Source organism: Nomascus leucogenys, chromosome 4 (genome assembly GCF_006542625.1).
Source record: "Nomascus leucogenys isolate Asia chromosome 4, Asia_NLE_v1, whole genome shotgun sequence".
NCBI classification, from domain to species: domain Eukaryota; kingdom Metazoa; phylum Chordata; class Mammalia; order Primates; family Hylobatidae; genus Nomascus; species Nomascus leucogenys.
In genome coordinates, this window is record NC_044384.1 from 97,348,105 (window position 1) to 97,372,386 (window position 24,282).

General features: G+C 41.1%; 1 protein-coding gene across 4 annotated transcripts in view; it reads right to left on the minus strand.

Annotated features, from left to right (window-relative positions):
- CACNA2D3 (calcium voltage-gated channel auxiliary subunit alpha2delta 3) overlaps positions 1-24,282 on the minus strand; it is a 962,218-nt gene that overhangs the window by 683,930 nt on the left and 254,006 nt on the right. For all 4 annotated transcript variants that reach the window (XR_004029736.1, XR_004029737.1, XM_030811589.1 and 1 more), the window contains exon 4: positions 12,409-12,468. Coding sequence is in view for 2 of the 4 variants with exons in the window: in XM_030811589.1 (XP_030667449.1) it covers positions 12,409-12,468 (60 nt within the window). In the remaining 2 variants the exon portion in view is untranslated. The remainder of the gene's footprint in view (positions 1-12,408; positions 12,469-24,282) is intronic.

Here is a 24,282-nt window from a genome sequence, read left to right on the forward strand (position 1 = left end):
GCTGGGATTATAGGTGTGAGCCACTGTGCCTGGCCAAGATATTGCTATATTTTCCTCTTGATTTCTTCTTTGATCCACTGGGTTGTTCAGGAGCATGTTGTTTAATTTCCACATATTATTGACTTTTCCAAAAATCTTCCTATTGTTGATTCGTAGTTTCATATAATTGTGGTCATAAACAATACTTGATATGATTCCAATCTTCTTAAGTTTGTTAAGACTTATTTTGTGGCTTACCATGTGGTCTGCCCTGGAGAATGTTCCATGTGCACTAGGGAAGAATGTATATTCTGCTGCTATTGGATGGAAAGTTCTATATATATTTGTTAGGTCCATTTTTTTTCTGAAGTGCAGTTCAATTACAGTATTTCCTTATTAATTTTCATCTGATCTGTCCATTGTTGAAAGTGGGATATCAAAGTCCCTTACTACTATCGTATTGCTATCTATTTCTCCCTTAATGTCAATTAATATTTGTCTTAGGTGCTCTCAGATTGGGTGCATATATATTTACAGATCTTACGTCCTCTTGATGAACTGAGCCCTTTATCATTAAATAGTGACTCTGTTTGTCTTTTGTGACGGTTCCATACTTAAAACCTATTTTATTAGAAATAAGTATAACCACTCCTGCTCTTTTTTTTGGTTACCATTTGCATGGAATATCTTCTTCCATTCCTTTACTTTCAGCCTATGTGTGTCCTTAAGGCTAAAGCGGGTCTCTTGTGGGTAGCATATAGTTGGACCTTGTTTTTTAAATCAATTTAGCCACTCTATGTCTTTTGATTGGAGAATTTAATCCATTTATATTCATTGTAATTATTGATAGGTAAAGAATTATTACTGCCATTTTATTAACTGTATTCTGGTTGTTTCACAGATCCTTTGTTCCCTTCTCCCTCTCCTGTTTTTTATCTTTGTAATCTGGTAAGTTTCTATAGTGCTAAGTTTTTATTCTTTTCTCTTTACCATTGGTATACATGCTATAGGTTTTGCTTTGTAGTTACCATAAGGTTTATGCAAAACATCATACAGTTATAATAGGATATTTTACACTGATAACAACTTAATTTCATTCTCATACAAAAACTCTTAACTTTTGCCCTCTGCCAACAATTTATATTTTTGATGGCAGAATTTACATCTTTTTATATTAAGCATTTCTTAATTAATGGTGGCTGTCATTATTTTTGACTGTTTTGACTTATGACCTTTATACTAAAGATATACATGATTTACAGAGTATCATATCAATAATGAAGTATTCTGGACTTGACCTTTACCATTGAATTTTATACTTTCATATGTTGATATATGAGTAATTCGCATCCTTTCGTTTCTGCTTGAAGAACTCTCTTAAGTATTTCTTGTAAGACAGGTTCAGTAGTGATAAATTCTCTCAACTTTTGCTTGCCTAGGAAAGACTTTTGTTTCTCCTTTATTCCTGAAGGACGCCTTTAATGGGTATAGTATTCTTGGCTGACATTCTTTTTCCTTTCAGCACTTTAAAATTTTCATCCCATTCTCTCCTGGCTTGTAACGTTTCTCTTAAGAAATTCACTGACATTCTAATGATGATTTCCCTTATATGTGACTTGACACTTTTCTCTTGTTCTTTTAAAATTATCTCTTTGCCATTGACTTTTGATAGTTTAATTATAATGTACCTCAGAGAGAACCACTTTGGGTTGAATCCGTCTGTGGACTTTTGAGTTTCACAGATCTGGATGTCCAAATCTCTTCCAAGAATATGGAGGTTTTCTGCAATTATTTCATTATTTCATAAGCTTCCTCTTCCTACCTTTGTCCCTTATCCTTCTGCAATTCTCCTAATATGAATCTTTGTTCACTTGATGACATTTCATAAGTTCTGCAGACTGTCTTCATTCTTTCATTCATTTTTCTTATTTTTCCATTGACTAGGTAATTTCAAAAGACCTATCATCAAGTTCAGAGATTCTTTCTTCTGCTTCATCTAGTCTGATGTTGAAGTTTTCTATTATATTTTTTACTTCATTCATTGAATTCTTCAGCTCCAAGATTTTTATTTGGTTCTTTTTAATGATATTTATCTCTGTTGAGGTTATCATTCAGATCACAAATTTTTTTCTGATTTCACTGAATTGCCTATCTATCTTATCTCAAATCTCACAGAGTTTCCTCACAATCATTATTTTGAACTCCTTTTTAGAAAATTCATAAATTTCCTTTTCTTGGAGTAAGTTACTAGAGAATTATTGTGTTACTTTGGCAATGTACTGTTTCCTTGCTTTTTCATGTTTCTTGTTCCTTGCATTGATGTCTGCACATCTGGTGAAACAATCACCTCTTCCAAACTTTACAGAGTGGCTTTTATAGGGAAAGACTTTCACTTGCAGATGGGTCTTCCTGTGCCAATTGGGTAGGGCATGGTGACTCTAAGTTCCTAGTAGAAGCAGTTATATATCCTCTGTGAAGCTTCTTTAGCTGTGATCAATGTCAGAAATGACTTTGGGTGTCTGGTAGACTAGGCTGTAGGAGTTTGGGGCAGTGGTGGTGGTAGCAAAGGTTGTCAGGGTCCTTGGTGACAGGGCTTTTGATGTCCTCCTCTTCTTTCTTTCCATGCAATGGTGAGTCTTAGATGGGAAGATCTCTCTTGATGTCAGGTCTGACACAGCCCTCAAGCAGCTGCAGCAGTACTGAGTTCCAGGAAACAGGTGCTCAGAATATCCATGGAAGAGGAGTCCTGGGCTCAGGGTTTCATGAGCTTAAGTTTGGCACCTGAGTTCTAAGGTGAAGGTTCACTCTCCGAGGCAGGGTTGGAGGCAGATTGCCTACACACCAGGATCTGTGACTCTGGGGCACAAACAAGCAGCTGAGGCCGGCCCAGGGAGCTGGGATGTAGTTGTGACTCTGACCCCAGGGGACGGGACACAGAACTGGCCTTTCTCTGAGGAAGAAGGGGTGCTCTGATGATTTGAGCCCGGGGAGCAAGGTAAAGCTGCAATTTGGGAACCAGTGCCAACAGGCACAGTGGCAATTCAGGCCCCAGTGAATGAGATGCCTACCTCATATAACTCTGGACTCCCAGATGGTGAGACACGGAAGCATCCTAGACCCTGTATGGACACGTGCAGCAGCAACAAGGTACCCAAAATGACAAAGCCTAACTGCTGCTTGCACCTTGGAAGGCAGGGAACAGCACAGTGATGACTCCACTCCCCAAGAAGAGGGGCTTCTCATACTCTGCAAGGCTAGTCCAGTTCTAGGGAAGCAGGGTACTACAGTTCTTCAGCCAGTAGGGCAAGGTGTCCCAGCTCAACCAACGCCCTGTTTCCCTGGGATGTGGGATACCACGTCAGATCAGCCCAGGGATGTGTGGCTGCTCAGTCTGGCTATGGCTCCATTTCTCCACAAGTTGATGTACCTCTTTAGCTCGGGCACAGGGAGCCTTACTGCTCTGGGCAGACAAGGCACCAATTCCCCAGGATGCAGGGTGCTGCTTCAGCTTAGGCTCTGAGGGGCAAAGCACGATAGTGACTGGGAGGGGTAGGTAGAGCAGCTACACACCAGCTTGGCCCCTGGGGTAGGGTGTAGCAGCAGCTCAGCTTAGGGATGGTGGGCCAGCAGGCAAGGGTGGTTCAGTGGCAACAAAGCCTCAGGGACGAAAGGGTGTTGTGGCTAACTGCACCAGGACCAGACACACTCCAGCAGTGGTTCAAGTTCAAAGACGGTGCAGTACCCACATGGGTCACAGGGGACAGGACACAGTGTCAGCTGCTTCTCTGGGGAGAGTGCAGCCATGTGGACACCAGCCAGCTCCCTCAGCTGACGTGAGCACCTGTGAGGTCAGTAGGAGTCCCCAGCGGAGAGCACTACAAGTGTCCACATCGATGATGGGTGCTTCCGGCAGTCTTCTTGCTCACCTTTTTTCCACAGGGAGAAGTAACTCCTGGTTTTGAATTGACCCCACCTTGGGGATGGGGTAGCAGAAGCAAGGTGCTTCCCTTCTCTATGCATCCATCCTGGGCTTCTGTGGTCTACAGGGCTTCTGTTACTCCTTTGATGCACTTCAGCCCTGTTTAGTTATTTTCATCAAAATCCAGCAGTTTATTCATTGTTTTGGCTGTCTTTGCAGGGCGGCGGGGAACAAGCACTAAGGGCTTCTTCTAGCCAGCCATCTTGTTGACATCACTCTCCCATTGTCCTTGCTAATCCTTTTTCTTAGAAAGGCTTCCTTTTCCTAGTGGATGGTGAAAGAAGTTCTACATTGAGTGCTGGGGCTCCTGAGCTGCCCTTTCTCTCCTTTCTTGGGTTTCCTTCAACACAAAGCTCCCATTGTAACAGGTAAGGAGGTAGAGTAAGCTGCTCTAGGAAGTATCAGAAGTCATCTTAACTCAGAGGTTTCCCAAAACAGTCTTTATTCCCCCTCCACTCCAAAGCCCCCACCCTACCTTTGAAATCAGGCCACTACATTTGCAAGGTAGGCTCTTCCAGCTTGGTGAGGACCAGAAGGAAGTGTGCTGCCAGCTCCTTTCCCTTCCCAAATTTGTTATCCCTCTGAATGTCACCACACTTTTCTTTTTCCCTATTACTTACAAAACAACAAAGAAAAACTATCATAGAAAACTTTGTAATAGAAAAAGCTTCTGCAGGATACACAATTCAAAACCATACTTTTTTCTCTCTCTGTGCACCCGCTCTGTGCAATTGGCACTTATTTGAGACAGCTTTCGAAGAAAATATGTTTGTGGTTCAAAGATAAGCAGGTTTTTAGTAAACTGTCAAAAGGACTTTTTTTCTTTTTCTTTACTGCCAGTGGAAAAACTCAAAAAGAAAGAGTATGTAAGACGGGGAAGGCATTCTGAACTGTACTAGAACATGTATAGACTTAATTTTCTGGAAATTCATCAATGGCTTGGTATTCAAAGCTAAGGTCTCCTGCTTCTCCGCCTGGAATTGGGTTTTGCCATCAAAATAATGAGGGTGAAACACTAAAATAATCACATGTAATAACTGAGACACAGGGTAGTATTTTTTAAAACTCTGTTCTCATTGGAACTACCAATCTTTTAAGAAAAGCCTATGTTAATTCACAGCATAAAGTAAAAAAGGAGAGAGATGCTATTATAACAAGGCCTCTATTATCAATTATGACTGAAAATTGACCCAATGAAGATATCAGGGAATAAAGAACTATACCAAGAGAAGGCCAATCTAGGACCCACAGGCCACCAGAAAGAGGGACAAGCCAGAGGGCTGAACTGACACCAGTGTCCACAAGAAACTTACCCTGCCAGGCTGGGCACGGTGGCTCATACCTGTAATCTCAGCACTTTGGGAGGCCAAGGCAGGCAGGTCACTTGAGCCCAGGAGCTTGAGACCAGCCTAGTCAACATGGTGAAACCTGGTATCCACAAAAAATACAAGAAGTAGCTGGGTGTCATGGTGCATACCTGTAATCCCAGCTACTCGGGGGGCTGAGGCACGAGAATCACTTGAAGCTGGGAGGCAGAGGTTGTAGTGAGCTGAGATCGCACCACTGTACTCCAGTCTGGGTGACAGATCGAGACTCTGTCTCAAAAAAAAAAAAAAAAAAAAAAGAAAGAAAGAAAGAAAGCCACCCCGCCAATGAAGGCCAAGCACATCTGTTTTCTATGGAGGATTCTGCATTTTGGTTTGTTCACACATGCTATCCTTCAGGAGCTGCATTTTGCCTCTTGCCCCGATACAGTTTTTGTTAACAACTAACAATCTAATGCCATAGTAAGGACTTTACAGAGGGGGCTGTAGATGTCAAAGCCATAAGGTCATGGGGGAAAAGTTAAACCTCTGAAGAGACTGCAAGGGGAATTTAAATGGAAAATAAAATCGTGATAATAAAGGAGTTATAACTTTCTTTTTGTAACTTTTGATTATTTTACCAATGAAAAGCAAATTCTTCACTTTGAAGCATATGAATGTTGCAATGATGCAACGTCTCCAGTCTAAAGTGTGAGAGAAGGGGCAGATGCATCATCTCTTTTCTGTTTTGGGAAGACGGAAGCTAAGATATATATGAATTAAAACTACACAGGTTAGGAAATTTTGCAAAATCACTTTCTTTTTCTGTATGAAAACAGACTTCCAGCTCCCTCTACTCCTGAGCTAATAGGGTAGGTTCCTTCTCAGTGTTATTTCACAGGAAGCAGATGGTAGTCTGAAATTTTTTTTTGATAAAAACAATTATCTGCCAGGGGTTGCTGAGAGGTCAGCAGAACCCAGATTAACAATTGATCAGCTCTAATGGACCATCATAGTAATAAATTCAGAGCCAGTACACAGACCTGCTACCTCAGTAATAGCAATGGGGCTGACACCCGAGCTGTTAACAGACTTGCACTTAATAGCATAGAAGCTTCAGTAGCTTCAAAACCTTCATCTAAGCCAAGACAAATTCTTCCATGCACATCCAGCTTATCAAAGGCCTCTCTTTCACAGGTCTCCACCAAAGTGTATGTGATTTACTTTGACCCATAGAGGAGTTCACTGAGGTCGGAGCACCAGTGTGAATGGCATTGTCATATTGACAGAGTATTTCAACATCTACTCTTATGTTCAGACCACAATGGTACCCTCTGATGCTTTTGTTGTACACATCCAGAACAGGTGACTAGGGAGGAAAACTTTAGCTCCCTTTCCTTGTTCCCAAGAGAACAAAAACTAGAGACTTATTTTCTTGGTGCCTCGTTTTTTCAAGAGAGATGCCAATGCTGCATTCACAATCACAGCACCCCCTTTGACAGAGGGAATCACTTGTGCTACACCAGAATTTTATTGTAAAACTTCGGTAATAGGAAATCAGAACACTCTTGGAAAATAATAATAGCTTCAGATGGACAAACAAGAATGTCTCTATGTTGGCTGAACTAAAACCACAGAACATTTTTTATCTGCTGAAGGGTAAGTAATCCCCAAAAGTCAACCACATCATCCCCTCCCATGCCCCATCCCACTAACCCTTATCTCTCAGTAAAATTGACCATATGAGCCATAAATAACAGATTTTACAAAGCAGTCATCACTTCCAATAATGTTTCTCACTCTCTCCTGCACAATCACTCCTTCCTGTTGAACCAATGAAGCCAGAAAAAATCAAAGAATAAGGGCATTCCTTAATATAATCACAGTACAGGGATGAAAATCCGACAATCCAACATTAATACAGCATTGTTTTCTAATGCACAGTCCATATTAAAACTTTGTTTTCTAGTTCAGGGTCCAGTTCAGGATCGCACATTGCATGTAGCAGTCATGTGTCCTCATCCTCTTTGAATTAGGAGCAAATCCTCAACATTTCTTTCTCCTTCTTGATCTTGGCATTTTTGAAGACGAGTCCAGACAGTTACTTTGTAGAATGTTCCTCAATCTAGATTTGTGTGATGTTTTATCATGATTACAGTCAGGCTACACATTTTGGGCAAGGATTCTACGTAACTGTGTTATATTTTTCTGAGTCATCACATCTAGAGGCACTTGATGTCACTTTGTCTCACTATTGGTGACAATAACCTCAATTATTTGTTTTAGGTGGTGTCTATCAGGTTTCTCCACAATAAGATTGCTATTTTTCCCTTTGTAATTGATGAGTAACTTGTGGGCAAATAGTTTGAGACTATAAGTGTCCTGTTCTTCACCAAACTTTTGCCAACTAATTTTAGCATCCACTGAAGATTCTTGCCTCAGTTAATTACCATAATTTTCTAACTCAATCATTTTTCTATATGCATTAGTTGCCTTCTAAGACGTTCCCCCTCATTTATCTTTTTTTTTTTTTTTTTTTTTTTTAGATGGAGTTTCTCTCTTTGTTGCCCAGGCTGGAGTGCACTGGCATGATCTTGGCTGACTCCAACATCCAACTCCCAGCTTCAAGCGATTCTCCTGTCTCAGCCTCCTGAGTAGCTGGGATTACAGGTGCCTGCCACCATGCCCAGCTAATTTTTGTATTTTTAGTAGAGACAGGGTTTCACCATGTTGGCCAAGCTGGTCTCAAACTCCTGATCCTCCCGCCTTGGCTTTCCAAAGTGCTGGGATTACAGGTGTGAGCCACCCAGCCTGGCCCATTTGTCTATTTTTTAATCTATCTATCTGTTTATTTATTATTAAGTGGACTCATGGATTCTTATTTCATTCATTGTTACAAACTAAGTTGATATGAGTTGAGTTTCTGTCACTTAAAATCAGAATATTCCTGAAAAGCCTTCAGGAACTTCTGAGAAAAGTGAGACAGCTTCCTTGGGCAATGCACTCAAGAGGTCCTTATAATCTTCACACCTGCCAAAGTGCTTCCTGATGCTGCCATTAAATCCCTTCTGGCCCACTCTACAAGTCCAAACTCTCTGAAGATCTGGTTCAATGAAGACAAATGTGGCCAGTAAATGGCCCCTAGATCTTTGTGGAGCAATCATGTGAGAACTGAGTATGGCTTTAGGAAGGTGAGGTGCTTCTTGCTATATTCAAGGTTCTTCTCACTATCTTCTGTCCCTTCTCAGCAGCTTCACTCAAAGAGCTGGGCCAGCTGCCAACTCCTCTTCCAATGTTTCCAACCATCCTCAGAGCTTCTCCTCATTTCCCTCTTATGCTTAGCTACACCTCTGGCTCTATTTGTTTCAAATGTTGAGTATTATGCCTAAAAAGACTGCTGATAATGGACTTGATATTTTCTGTTTGCCCCTCCAGAACCATTCTTCAACCTTCCTCCCCCAGCTCAATGACTGAACTGAACTACATCAACCATACCAACAGCTGGATTCAGCCAACAGTGAGTACTGGCAAGAAATAAGAAAGCAAGAGAGTACTGGGGTATCATTATCCCAAATTTCACCCTTTCCAGCTCACCATGGATGGCTATACTCCTCTATCAAATCCTTTTTCCACGTAGCCATCTTCCTTGAGTTCTGGAAACCCTAGTTTTCCTCTCTTCAGGCCAGAAGTATGGCTAGCTCTGGGATATGCCACCATTGCCTGTTGGTTTATCTGAACACCACTGCATGTTGGTTTCACTTAACCCCGACTACACATTTGAAAATATTTCCTTAATTAAACTTTCTTTGATCACCCCACTTGAATATGCATTGTTTTACCCACAAAGCAAAAGACACAGATGAGGGTGATGACAAGGACACACCTTCCAGAGAGACATGCAGCCGGTGGTCAGCTTTGGTATTGCCATCTTTTTTTTGTGCCTAATGATTTATGTCTGCCTTTCTATTTCCCATATAAATGGTAATATAGGAAAGTCAACACTATTTCCGAATTGTGACCACAAGCCACTAAAAGAAATACGTCTAGCAAAGCTCAAACTTTAAGGTTTGCTCCTTCTGTTTTCCTAGCAGTGAGGAAAGGTCACAAAACTCAAAGTGCCAATTTAGATAAAAGTTCTTTCAGGAAGACCCAAAGGAATCTCCAAGTTTTACTTACTTACTTACTTACTTACTTACTTATTTGAGACAGACTCTCACTCTGTCACCCAGACTGGAGTGCAGTGGCTCAATCTCAGCTCACTGCAATGTCTGCTGCCCAGGTTCAAGCAATTCTCCTACCTCAGTTTCCCAAGTAGCTAGGATGGCAGGCGTGCGCCACCACGCCCAGCTAATTTTTGTAATTTTAGTAGAGACAGGGTTTCACCATGTTGGCCAGGCTGGTCTCGAACTTCTGGCCTCAAGCGATGCACCTGCCTCAGCCTCCCAAAGTGCTGGGATAACAGGTGTGAGCCACCACACCCAGCTGGAACCTCCAAGTATTATTTAATTCACTTGTTGCCCTTTACTATGTTTTCTTCTTTTTTTTTTTTTTTAATTATTATACTTTAGGTTTTAGGGTACATGTGCACAATGTGCAGGTTTGTTACATATGTATCCATGTGCCATGTTGATTTCCTGCACCCATTAACTCATCATTTAGCATTAGGTATATCTCCTAATGCTGTCTCTCCCCCCCCCCCCTACCCCACAACAGTCCCCGGAGTGTGATGTTCCCCTTCCAGTGTCCATGAGTTCTCATTGTTCAATTCCCACCTATGAGTGAGAACATGCGGTGTTTGGTTTTTTGTCCTTGCAATAGTTTACTGAGAATGATGTTTTCCAGTTTCATCCATGTCCCTACAAAGGACACGAACTCAACATTTTTTATGGCTGCATAGTATTTTATGAAGCCAGCATCGTCCTGATACCAAAGCCTGGCAGAGACATAACCAAAAAAGAGAATTTCAGACCAATATCCTTGATGAACATTGATGCAAAAATCCTCAATAAAATACTGGCAAACCGAATCCAGCAGCACATCAAAAAGCTTATCCACCATGATCAAGTGGGCTTCATCCCTGGGACGCAAGGCTGGTTCAACATACGCAAATCAATAAATGTAATCCAGCATATAAACAGAACCAAAGACAAAAACCACATGATTATCTCAATAGATGCAGAAAAGGCCTTTGACAAAATTCAACAACCCTTCATGCTAAAAACTCTCAATAAATTAGGTATTGATGGGACGTATCTCAAAATAATAAGAGCTATCTACGACAAACCCACAGCCAGTATCATACTGAATGGGCAAAAACTGGAAGCATTCCCTCTGAAAACTGGCACAAGACAGGGATGCCCTCTCTCACCACTCCTATTCAACATAGTGCTGGAAGTTCTGGCCAGAGCAATCAGGCAGGAGAAGGAAATAAAGGGTATTCAATTAGGAAAAGAGGAAGTCAAATTGTCCCTGTTTGCAGATGACATGATTGTATATCTAGAAAACCCCATTGTCTCAGCCCAAAATCTCCTTAAGCTGATTAGCAACTTCAGCAAAGTCTCAGGATACAAAATCAATGTACAAAAATCACAAGCATTCTTATACACCAATAACAGACAAACAGAGAGCCAAATCATGAGTGAACTACCATTCACAATTGCTTCAAAGAGAATAAAATACCTAGGAATCCAACTTACAAGGGATGTGAAGGACCTCTTCAAGGAGAACTACAAACCACTGCTCAATGAAATAAAAGAGGATACAAACAAATGGAAGAACATTCCATGCTCATGGGTTGGAAGAATCAATATCGTGCAAATGGCCATACTGCCCAAGGTAATTTATAGATTCAATGCCATCCCCATCAAGCTACCAATGACTTTCTTCAAAGAATTGGAAAAAACTACTTTAAAGTTCATATGGAACCAAAAAAGGGCCCGCATCGCCAAGTCAATCCTAAGCCAAAAGAACAAAGCTGGAGGCATCACGCTACCTGACTTTAAACTATACTACAAGGCTACAGTAACCAAAACAGCATGGTACTGGTACCACAACAGAGATATAAATCAATGGAACAGAACAGAGCCCTCAGAAATGATGCCGCATATCTACAACTATCTGATCTTTGACAAACCTGACAAAAACAAGAAATGGGGAAAGGATTCCCTATTTAATAAATGGTGCTGGGAAAACTGGCTAGCCATATGTAGAAAGCTGAAACTGGATCCCTTCCTTACACCTTATACAAAAATTAATTCAAGATGGATTAAAGACTTAAATGTTAGACCTAAAACCATTAAAATCCTACAAGAAAACCTAGGCAATACCATTCAGGACATAGGCGTGGGCAAGGACTTCATGTCTAAAACACCAAAAGCAATGGCAACAGAAGCCAAAATTGACAAATGGAATCTAATTAAACTAAAGAGCTTCTGCACAGCAAAAGAAACTACCATCAGAGTGAACAGGCAACCTACAAAATGGGAGAAAAGTTTTGCAACCTACTCATCTGACAAAGGGCTAATATCCAGAATCTACAATGAACTCAAACAAATTTACAAGAAAAAAACAAACAACCCTTTACTATGTTTTCTATACACATCGACATCAAAATCCTTCTCAATCAGACATAGTCATGTCATGATCAGGTGCAAGATCTACGCAAGAAATTGATGAAATGGGTGTTTGAATCTCAAATCAGTGAATGATTTAATTTTTTAATTTTATTAACAATCAACTCAAGGATAGATCCATCACAGTATTGCTTTCAGTCACTTGCATTCCAAAATGCAGCCAGCCAAGTGGGATTTGGATATATTCTGCTATCTTGTCAATTCACCATTGAGAGATCTGGTGATTATTGCCAGTTGACCAATTTAACTCCCCCTATATTGGGGAATAGTTTATTGAAATCTGATTACACACATGTGACTGTTTGGCATTACCCATTATAACTGTCATTGTTAGAAAGTGGTTGCGGATTGCTTAAGAATCCTGTCAAAGATAGGCAATTTATTCCAACTCAGTACCATCCTCTCAAAAGCCTCTCCCTCCCAATCACTGAAAAATCAGTATTCCTGGTATACCTGGTACTTCTCTTTGGCAGGAAACACACAAAACAATTTAACTCAAACTATAATCAGTTACCTGTAAGTCTGCATCAAATTCATGTTTCAGGTGTGCTTCTTCTGCAGCCTCCACCAGACGCTAAAAGAAAAAAAAAAAAACAGAAGACAGCATTAAGGATCAGAATTGTGGCCTGAACCCCATTTCTCCATTGACCAAAAGTGACAGATTATATCATAGCTCATACATTGTGATCTGATGCCTTTGCTCCCATGAAACTGAAAATAATCACATCAATGTCAACATTTGGATTCTGCCTTCATCATTCAATCAATAATTCTTCCAATAAATATTTATTGTTATGCACACATTTATAAATGCACATGTGTTCTGCATTCATTTACATAACAATTCAGACACTGGCCCTTGAGGCCCAATGCAGATCCAAAACCCACCTAGCATGGTGCATTCCTTAGGTATAGAACGCCCTTAGTCAAGATTTATTGCCTTGAATTGAGTCCAACTTTAAGTGGGCTAGCGTTCTGCCCCAATATTTTGGAAAAGAGTACTTATTTTAATTCCCTCAATCATTCAAGGTCAATTCTTTCTGTACCAAGTTCTAATATGTAATTATCAAGTGACAGTTATTTGCATTTTATGGTCCATCAATGCCACTGTGACAATCTGCAACCCAATAAAGCAATCACTTAAATTAAACAAATACTCAGGACCCACAAGAACACAATTCTTGTTATTTTTCTCGGCCAGTGAAATTCAACACATTAATATTCTTATGAAACCCATTTCATGATGCCTTCATTTAGACAATTATTCAACAATCAAAATCATTTTAATTTAATTTGATTTTGCCAACAATATTTCCTACCTTGAAAATATAGGCTAGAGGATATTACAGAAAACTCTCATTTGGTGAAATAATATTTCACTGAAATTACATCAAACTAAAAGCAAAATCTTAGATCCAAGCAAAAATTTAACCACTTCTATTTTTCCTATGGTCACTCTTGTATCCTATGCTGTCTTTAACTTGCTTTTTCTTGACATAATATAGGTCTGAGTTTAACAGGCCACGTGTGAAAAATGATGGCATTAATATTAATCTCTAAACGGTCACAAATTGACAGACAAATGTCCCATGAATAATTATTAAATTGGATATGGAAGTGAAGAGGCTGAAATATATTTGGGTAACTTTAAGCAGCAGTATAGAGCACCAAAGCCCACTTTCGCCACAGGACATACGAAGAAAGAGACAGGCCAGCCAGAGACAGTGCTGCCCACAGACAGGAATTTGGGAAGGGTGGAAATGTGATTTCCCAGACTATCTTCAGTTGATCAGAAGGTCAGGAAGGGTTTTTTCCTTCACTGGTCAAAGAACAATCCCCAGAGAACATCAGAGGCCAGAGCCATGAGACCTGGTCCTCATTCTAGCCCGGATGCTAACTCACTACAGGTCTACAGGTGTGAAATCTTGAGCAGGACCCTTCCCTTGTCTGAGCCTCAGTTTCCTCACCTGAAAATACAAAAAGTGGTGACCCTAGAGCAGTGCTTCTCAGAGTGCGGTCCCACATTGGCAGGATCAGTTTCACCTGGGAAATTGTAGCAATGCCCATCCCAGTCCCATCGAATCAAAAGTTCTGTAGGTGAGGACCAGCAATCTGGTCTCACAAGCCCTGCAGGCAGTTCTGATGCCACTAAAGTTTGAGAACCACTGGCTAAAAACAGCATTCATCCCATTCCTCACCTCACTCCTGATGCCTGATTAAACCTCCAAGGTTTCTCAACTCTTATTTAACTTTGTAAAATCTATGTACCTAGGCCAGGCATGGTGGGTTCACACTAGTAATCCCAGCACTTTGGGAGGCAGAGGCGGGCAGATCACCTGAGGTCAGGAATTAAGAGACCAGCCTGGTCAACGTGGCAAAAACCCCATCTCAACCAAAAAACACAAAAATTAGCCAGGCGTGGTGGCACATGCCTGTAGTCTCAGCTATTCAAGAGGCTGAGGCGGGAGAATCGCTTGAACCCAGGAGGCAGAGGCTGCAGTGAGCCGAGATCACACCACTGCATTCCAGCCTGGGCGACAGAGTGAGACTCTGTCTCAAAAACAAAAAACAAAACTTACGTATTCCTACCTAAAATACTGTCACTTTAAGACATAAAATCTTTACAGAAAAAAAGACGTAAGATGGAGGGAATGAGAAACAGAAAAGTAAGAAGAGGAACAATCTACAAAGATCAGGTAAGTGGGCCCCAAGCGTTCACTGGGTCACTGTCTTCCTAGAATCATCCTAGTCAATGAAGCTTGAAAGCGTTCTGGGATCACATGGTACAATCTGCAAAAACACTGTGGATCCTGACAGATGAGTGACAGGCAGTGATATATAAAAAGAAAGAAAACTATGTGTTTCTGAGAGCATATTCTCTTAATCTTTGTAATAGATTTAGAATTTCTATGCATGTATCATGAAATCAGTTACATACTGAGCTTTACAGAATGTGTATTAAATATTATGCATGTCTGAATACTTACATTATCAAAACAATTCATGCATTTGAGCATTTATTTACTTCAACACATAAAAAATGGATTTTTAATGGTGTCTAAGCACTGAGAATCTGGAGAAAAAAAGTTGATAAAATGTTTAAATGATCAAAAGATAAAGTAGAACTACACAATTACCAAGACAGATAATACTGAAAAAAAGTAAAGAATTGGAAAGGAAAAAATAATAATAATAAAGTCATGTAGGACCAACAAAAAAGAGAACAGGATGAAAATAATAGGCAAGTTGAAATCATCATGAAACAGTATCCATGAAATGTATTTCATATATATTTTATTTACATATGTGTGTATGTATATGTGTGTGTATGTATATGTATACTATACAGTCATGCAAACTATGTAACATATTCCTATGTAACAAAACATAAAGTATATTTAAACCATAAACCCTGCAATACAAAGCAGGTAACAATACAAGAAGGTAACACTGGAAAGCATCTGATAATATTGTATTAACTACTAAGAGCAGCCAGAACACTGCACTCTGTGCTGAGTGAAGTAAATACATGAGAATTTGACCTGCTAGCAAGTTTTTATGTTCCTGTTCAAGTTAAATTTGCCGCATGCCTTTTTTTTTTTTCTAACAGGGAACTCTTCGCAAATTTGCATGTCTTCCTTGCTAATCTCCTCTGGATTGCTCTCATTTTAATATATGTGCTGCCAAAGCAAGCACTGCATGTCTTTTTTTAAACTTAATTTACCCCACATATTTCCTTCTCCATCCACGAAGATGTTTTTTCCATCATTCTCACTAGAAAGCTTTAGGAAACATGATTCAAGAAATGATAATCAACCAGCAGCTACATGTAATAGTTGTTTCTTATGAAGCAAATAGGTATCCCAGAAGAGGGCTCTTTGAATGGATACACCCTGCAAGCAGCACCCACCAGGTTGTCCCAACCTGCCCTCTGATACCAATGGGAGACAGGCCTACATTTTCTGGGAGAACTCAGGAGATGCCCTTCCAAAACAGGCTCAGCTGTTGTGTACAACAGTCAAGAAAAATGGCACATCATCAAGAACTATGTGTCTTGTGGAAAGAACAAAGGACAGTAATCTTTCCTCTGAAAGTACTCTTATAAAGGTAAACAAATTAAAAGAAATGTTATTTAACAAGGAAACCATCTTCCATAGATTTACCTAAAACAGGCTGGGCGTGGTGTAATCCCAGCACTTTGGGAGGCCAAGGCAGGTAGATTGTATGAGCCCAGGACTTCAAAATCAGCCTGGGCAACATGGCAAATCCCCATCTCTACAAAAAGTACAAATTAGCGAGGCATGGTGGCACCCACCTATAGTCCCCAGCTAGTGGTGAAACTCAGGTGGGAGGATCACTTGAGCCCAGGAGGCAGAGGCTGCAATGAGCCAAGATTGCACTACTGCACTCCAGCCTGGGCAACAGAACAAGACCCTATCTCAAAAAAATAAAAAAAAAAACTGAGTCATGGGGACAGAATTTTCTCCTGTGTTTTGTTTTGTTTTTGAGACGGAGTCTCGCTCTGTCGCCCAGGCTGGAGTGCAGTGGCGTGATCTCGGCTCACTGCAAGCTCCGCCTCCTGGGTTCAAGCGATTCTCCTGCCGCAGCCTCCAGAGTAGCTGGGATTACAGGCACGCGCCATCACTTCCAGCTAATTTTTGTATTTTTTAGCAGAGATGGGGTTTCACCATGTTGGCTAGGCTGGTCTCGAACTCCTGACCTCAGGTGATCTGCCCACCTGGGCCTCCCAAAGTGCTGGGATTACAGGCGTGAGTCACTGCACCTGGCCAAGTTTCCCCAGTTAATAAAATTAAAATACATTGATTAGTCATCTAACAGAGTCAAGACCAGAGAACTTCAAATTCTGATGCTTGCCAATAGAAAATAACAGCTTATTATTGACATCTCTTTTCTTAGCAAATGTCATTATAATCATCTAAGTCCAATGAAATATGTTTTTAAAACAAATTTGCAGGTAAGAAAAATCCATTAAATTTGCTAATATTTTAGTTATTATATAAGAAACTGCCACTGAGCCTGGGGAAAACTGTTACTCTTTTATACCTATTATAAAGGCAGTGTACTTTTAATAATGTTAATTTTCTTTTATATGAATTCCTTTTTTAGGTCAACAAATGGGATTATAGAATTGTGAATGTGGTTTTTAATTAAACGTGAATACTGGAAACAAAAATGGCTTTGAAGACTCCAGCCTTCGGAACTGAGCTGTGAGGTAAGAGAAAACAGCAGTTTTGCCCACAAATCTTTTATCCCTTGTTTAATGCCAAAGCTTTTCCTGACTCAATAAAAATGATAACAATATACTGGAATATACATCCTGGACTTGGAACAAAGCACCTGTAAGATAAAAGGTTGTACTTCATGAGTTGATGCACATTTCACTGGCTTTTTATATTTCTATATAACTCATCCCTTTTAGTGAAATAAATACAAACAAGAGCCATCTTTATAAATAGACAATACTAGAAGCCATAGACCACAGATAGTATTTACAGCTTTGGTGAAGGCAAAGTTGCCAAGGGGAATAGCGGGGATATTAAAGCATTTCATTTAAAATCACATCTTATTTCTTGTTACAATGACCCTATGTATATCCGCACAACATTACAGAATGCACAGTGTCCCGTTTCCTCCCTGCAACACGTAAATCAGGACTAGCATTAAAGACATGGTAGAGGTCAAACTTTCCATCATGGGCCAGAAGCGGAAAACCGGACACCATGTCTAAGTAAAAACTGGATCAGAAAAAGAAAATGATTTTTTTGTCTTCATGTATTTTATGTTTTTGTTCCTGGCCATTTTGGCTTAACAAGGGGAGAAAAGAGAGAAAGAATTGTGCAGTGAGAGGCGGGAAGGTAATGGAAAATGTTACTACACTACCAGTGTAACTTAACTGCTGGACTCCTGATTTTATCACAATGAAGAAATTGTGTACAAATAAAGAAAATTTCAAATAAAAATCCCTAAAATGGGCGGTAGGGACAATTATGGATGAAAATCCCCCCAAAAAAACAGAAATATAAAAACCATACGGAACAGAAATGTAAAAAGTTATTTTTATTTCTTACGTTAAAGCTAAAACGCTTTGGGTTGTAAAATGCTGTTAAAATGGGGTGTTGGAATTTAATAAAGATTTCAAAGCACTTAATATATTTAGTGGTTTTCATGTAATGTTTTGCAACCACACATTTAATACTCATACCAGGCTGGCTTTTTACTGCCTTTTTTCTGGAATGAATACATAATTCTTTCTCAAATAAGGTTTAAGCTCAAATGGGGGGAACTCAAATCCATAATCATGAACATGGATTTAGGCTACACAAAGTGTTAAACTTGGAGTTAGTTATTGAATTGTCATTAATACCAGAGTTAGAGATCACATGACTCTTCCTTTGAATCAACAAGAGTTCAATGTGTAGAAAAATGGCCAAACAGAGGAATCAAAAAATAGTAGTAATTACTATCACAACCATACCCAGAGCGGCATGGTTGAACTGTTACCCTAGATTCAGTGGCTTTTGTTTTTTGTTTTTGTTGTTTTTTTTTTTTTTGAGACGGAATCTCACTCTATTGCCCAGGCGATCTCAGCTCACTGCAAGCTCCGCCTCCTGGGTTCACGCCATTCTCCTGCCTCAGCCTCCCGAGTGGCTGGGACTACAGGTGCCCGCTACCATGCCCGGCTAATTTTTTGTATTTTTAGTAGAGACGGGATTTCACTGTGTTAGCCAGAATGGTCTCGATCTCCTGACCTCGTGATCCGCCTGCCTTGGCCTTCCAAAGTGCTGGGATTACAGGTGTGAGCCACCACACCAGGCTGGCTTTTGTTTTAAGGGCAAGAGTTTGAGTTACACCATTTGTCCTTCAGTGTGTACCTGGGACTAATGTGATCCTAGCAGTGTGTTACACAGCAGGGCTTGAACTTGACATGCTGACAGTCTACAGAAGTGAAGACAGAGGAGATCTAAGTCTTCTCTGCAGTCACAGATTTCAAACTCAATCAATCACGGATTAAAATGAAAAATCTCTACCCTCATTAAGGGCACTTAGCACATCAAAAGATGTTTCCAGGAACCCAGGCAAAATGAGATTGATTTGTTTCCCAGACTTATTTCAAACTCTTGTCTTGTACCAAGGGTCAGAAATCATCCATTTAAGAACTGTTACATTGGAGAAATAAAGTAAGTTGTTCAGATTTACATTTTCATTCCTTCTGGTGTTGAGATTCCTTCCCCTCTGTCCTTGGGATAGAGTTGTTTATCACTCCATAACAGTGTAGATTAATCTTTGCTGCTTTGTAGCTAGCTCAATTAGATGAATATTTCCCAAAGTGTGGGACGGGTACGACCAGTGATCCATGAATAAAACGTAAGATGGTTCACAGAAAGGTGAGGGACGCACAAGGAAAATAGCTATTTCAATGAGAAGGGACAAGTGACAAAGAATGCTGTCAGGAAGCCAAGGAAGCTTCCCAGAAGACATGACATTTAAGCTGAGCTCTGAAGGAGAACAGGAAGGATGCAGGAGAAAGAGAAGTGCTGAAAGAACGTTCCAGCCAATAGGAACATTTCACAGAAAGTTTTGGAGGTAAGAAAATGTTCTGGAAACAGCAATTAAGAGAAATATTCTGGAAACAGTTAGTGCTCTGGGACCTACACAGAGGCCACATCAGTGACTGGATGACCATCAGGTAATAAACCAAGGCAAAATGAATAACCTGCAGAAAAGGACACAATTAGACAAGAAGAAAGCCAACACACCTTTCCCTGCCACCCTGCAATGCTGCAACTGCAGTTAGAGTCATAGCTGAAGCCTTAATAATATTCAGTAATCCTTATTGATACAAATGTTTTTTACTGTTCGATTCCAATAGAAATGGCACATATAAATCACCAACTATCAGGATGATCATTTCTTTGGAGAAACACAGCTTTTAAGGAGCCTTCATTATTTCTTTGTTCCTGTAGAAGAAATACGCTTTGTTGCACACGAATGAACATTTTGTATAAAATGACCTTCTGCCTGAAAGCTGCAAAAATTGCTTCTGCTTTAAAAATGGCAAACATTTCAAAGTGGATTATAAAAGCTAATCTATAAAGTTTCTAGAGAAAGCAGGTAACAGAACAATAGAGAAAACACATCGTGCGTGTATGTGGGGAACTTTCTTCCCTCCCTTCAGTCCTCCCCTTTCCTGTCTCCTTCAGATTGTATGAGGCTGCACTGGCCTTTTACAAGACAAAATAAGCCTAGAGTTTACATCAGAAGACATGATCACAATCAATAACAAATTATCTTTGTTTCCACAAGAGATACCTGTTATCAATTTGAGGCTGATTAAATTAATACCCGTTATCAGTGTGAATGGCCAATTTCCAAACCAAAGCCATCACATTCTACATCTAAGCCTGCATTTGCCAAAGTGCAACATTTGCAAAGCCGCTGAAGATGGAAACAGCCAAACTTTCTTCAAAGGGCTGCCCAAGGACCAAGGCAGCTCAGGCAGAGGTAGGAAGAAGAGACAACCTTCGATTTCAGCCCAAGTAATTTTTCCAAATGACCCAGTATTTTAAATGATGTTCTTCTGCTTACATAGCTCTCCTGGGAATGTTTTAGAGTTGATTATCAAAATCAAGGCTATTTAACCAGGAAACTTAAAAAGTCCCCGCAGGACCCTTCAGTTCTGAGGTAACTGCACTATTTCCTTTGTGGGCAATGGAACTGTCTTTAACTTCCCAAGAGGATAGTCCACAATGAATGGGGACTATGACATTACATCATCTGAGGCATGAGTCCCCAACCCCCAGCATGGACCAGTACTGGTCGGTGGCCTGTTGGGAACTGGGCCGCACAGCAGGAGGTGAGTGAAGGGCCTGCGAGCATCACTGCCTGAGCTCAGCCTCCTGTCAGATCATCAGCATTAGATTCTCATAGGAGCATGAACCCGATTGTGAACTGTGCATGCAAGGGATCCAGGCTGCATGGTCCTTAAGATAATCTAACTAATGCCTGATTATCTGAGGTGGAACAGCCGCATCCCCAAGCCATCCCTCACTCCCCCATGCAAAAATTGTCTTTCATGAAACCGATCCCTGATGCCAAAAAGGTTGGGGACTGCTGACCCGAAGGATGAACATTTGCTCTCCAAAATGAAAGGAAATTTCCTATCACCAAGGCCTCCGATTGTGGTGAATAAAATTCTGTTCCAGCCCTTAATTATACCTTTCCAGGGCTTACTCAGAAGGTGTTGACTAGAACTCACAATGGCAGAGTATTGAAGGTATTGCCCAACTGGCCAAGGAAGACAGGGACATCTGCCCCAGATAAGTCACAGCCAACATAACAAGGTGTTGGTACTGATAAGGAAGTCTGTCCTGCAGAGAGTTTCCATTCCTGGTTGTATCACTTTTCCGTCACTTCTGTTTAATTTAGCAAGTACTTGTTGAGAACCTATTAGGTAACAAGAACATCACCAAGAACTGAACCCCAATAAATAGATAACTGAGGCTTAGGCCTCAAGAAGTTTGGGATACATTTTGTTACAGTAGAGTCAGAACAGGTCTCAAGAAATCAAAGACAAGAGTTTGAATCCAGGTCTTCCTACTCACTGACTCTGGGCAAGTCTTAACTTCTCTGAGTCCTGGTTTTCTAATCTGATGAACTCAAATAATAAAACCTTTAGTCTGTACCTCAGTGTGTGAATCTGGTGAGAATATACATACAAAAATTTCCCAAAGGATTCCACACAAGTGTAAAATATTATTAAGACAGGGTAGAGGAAGAGACAAGATTTTCCAGCATAAAACAGCTTGACTGAAACAAGGAAACTTCCCAGAGTCACTGCCTCCCACGGTTGGCTCTCATATGGGGAGAACTTGGAACAACTCCCCAAGTTCACAGTTACATGGAGGTTATGTGAACGTTAATTCTGCTGCCAAGAAAAGGACTCCAAATCTTGTGTTCGAAAACACGAGGCTGTGCATCTGCTCCTTAAGGGCGGGTTTTCAGAATCCACCACTCTTTCAGTTCCAGAGGTAAAATCTGTGATCAGTGAGGCTGAAAATGGAATGAGGCAAAGGCCTTTATGGAAGGGTTTGACTGATGTCCTCAGAATGGCAAAAACACGGAAATTAAGCTGTTTGCCAAAGCAAGCTCCTTTGACAGATGGCACCTGTGAGACACTGGACAGGATGGTGAGTGTGGCAGGCAGCTCCTTGCCCCCAGGCCCACTATGGCCAGGGAAGAAAATTTTTCTTTCTCCTTGAAAATGAAATAACACTAACAATTTCCATGTCCATTCAGACTTTACCTTCTCAAGATGGATTTTTATATAAATTTGATGCAGAGAAAAATCTGTTCCAATTCCCTTGTTGTTCTTTCCTTCCAACTATCCATCCAAATGTTTACCAGGCAACTTCAGTTTGGGAAGAAACATATCGTGTTGGTCCAGGGAACAGCCCCGAGGTTTGACAGCTTGAATTCAAATCCTGCCTCCAGCAACTTTATAATACCTCTCTGAGCCAATGTTCTTGGCATTGAGTAAATGTCCACTAATGTTATCTTGCTGCTGCTGATGATGATGATTAATTATGTGGGAAGAATTACTCTAAGGGCTGACGCTATGAAGATAATGGCACTCTCACACAGTTCAGTTGGGAGAGGAGGCAAATAACTAGATAATGTGGCGTGGGCTAGAATAGGAGGGCCACACAAGATGATAACAGCAATTATTGAGCTTCACACTGACTGGCCTATGTGCCAAGCTGTCCTAAGTGCTTTAGCCATTGAATCCAGCAAATCCTCACAACTGCTCTATAAAAGAAGGCACAGATACCATCCTAACTTTACACCAAAGGGAAACCAAAGGGAAGAGAGGCTATAGCGCTGTGAAAACCAAGGGCACAGAGCACCAGTGCAGGAATGCTCATAAATGATGCAACAGTAAGCTGGGGTTAAAGGATGAGTGGAAGTCAGCCAGGTGACCGAGAGAGGTGACGGCAAAGGAGCAGCAAAGGCTCCAGGGTGGGAGCCTCCTTTGCCTTGTCTCTCCTGTCTGCAGAGCTGCAGGTGTGGAATGGGAAGAGGGGAGAGTGCAAAAGGGCAGGCAAGTGGGGCTCAGATAAGCAAGGATGTTGAGCTAGGCTAAGGAGTACTGTGGCCTGTGTGCAGCGGGAGGTCTCATGGGCCATAAGACCCACATGATCAAACCTGAACTTTAATTCATCTTTAAAAGTAATCTGGTGGCAGTGCTGAAAAAAATTAGAAGAGGATAAACCTGAAACAGAGACTGAGGCAGAGAGACCACTTGCTTTAATGCCATTTATTCCACAAATACCTTAATCCATGAGCAATTCCTGTGGCCTCTCCCTCCAAAATACATCCCATGTTTCACTACTTTCGTCATCCTCTCCCCTGTTATATCCCTAGCAAAGCCACGGCCATCTCTTCTCTGGAAACCCTCAGCATCCTAACAAGTGTCCAGTTGGCACTCAGTGCCCTGGATCCCATTCTTTTTCTGGCAATCCCACATGGTTGCCAGAAAAAGCCTTTTAAGAACAATTCTGATGGCAGCGCTCCCTGTTTGAAACCCACCAGTGACTTCCCACTAATCATGACTATGACCCATAAGGTCCTTTGATCTGGCCCAGTACCCTCAGATCCTGACTCCCAGCCAGCTTTCTGGCCCCAGACCACTACCAACTTGTCTCTGTCATCCTGCTGTTCTCTTGACCAAGGATATTCTTGTCCTAGATCCTTGTATGTTTGGCTGCCCCTCATTGGTCACTCTGCAGCTCAAATGACTCCTCCTCAAGGATGTCACCCCCACCCCACCCCCTAACAAAGGATTGAGCACTTTGTGCTCAAAGCAGCACTGAGAATATGGCTAGTGCTCAAAATGCAATTGGACAAATTAAAAAATATCTATTACTCACCCTACTGGGTGCCAGGCACTGTGTTTGTCTGGGAATATAAGGTTTATAAGACACAGCTGTTGTCCTCAAGGACATTAAAGTCCAGGATGGGAAAGAAACGAGTTGGCAACTGCAACACAACATGATAAAGGCTCTAACAGGAGCTAAGCAAGGAATCCTACAGACCACCAAGGGAGCAACTAGACCAGGCTTACGGGGTACAAGGAGGCTCTTCACATATGGTACAAGAAGGCTTCTCATCTACACTGAGACCTGAAAGACAACAGCCAGCCCAGAAAACAAAGGAAGGGCCTTCCAGGATGAGGGAACTGCAAGTGCAGTGGCAAAAGAAGGCAAAAGAGGGCATGACATGTTCAGGCAATTACGAGTGGCTTGGCGTATGAAGGTTATGTGGAGGGGAGCCTGTGTCGGGGGCAGGGAGCTAGTGAGAAAGGAGGCTG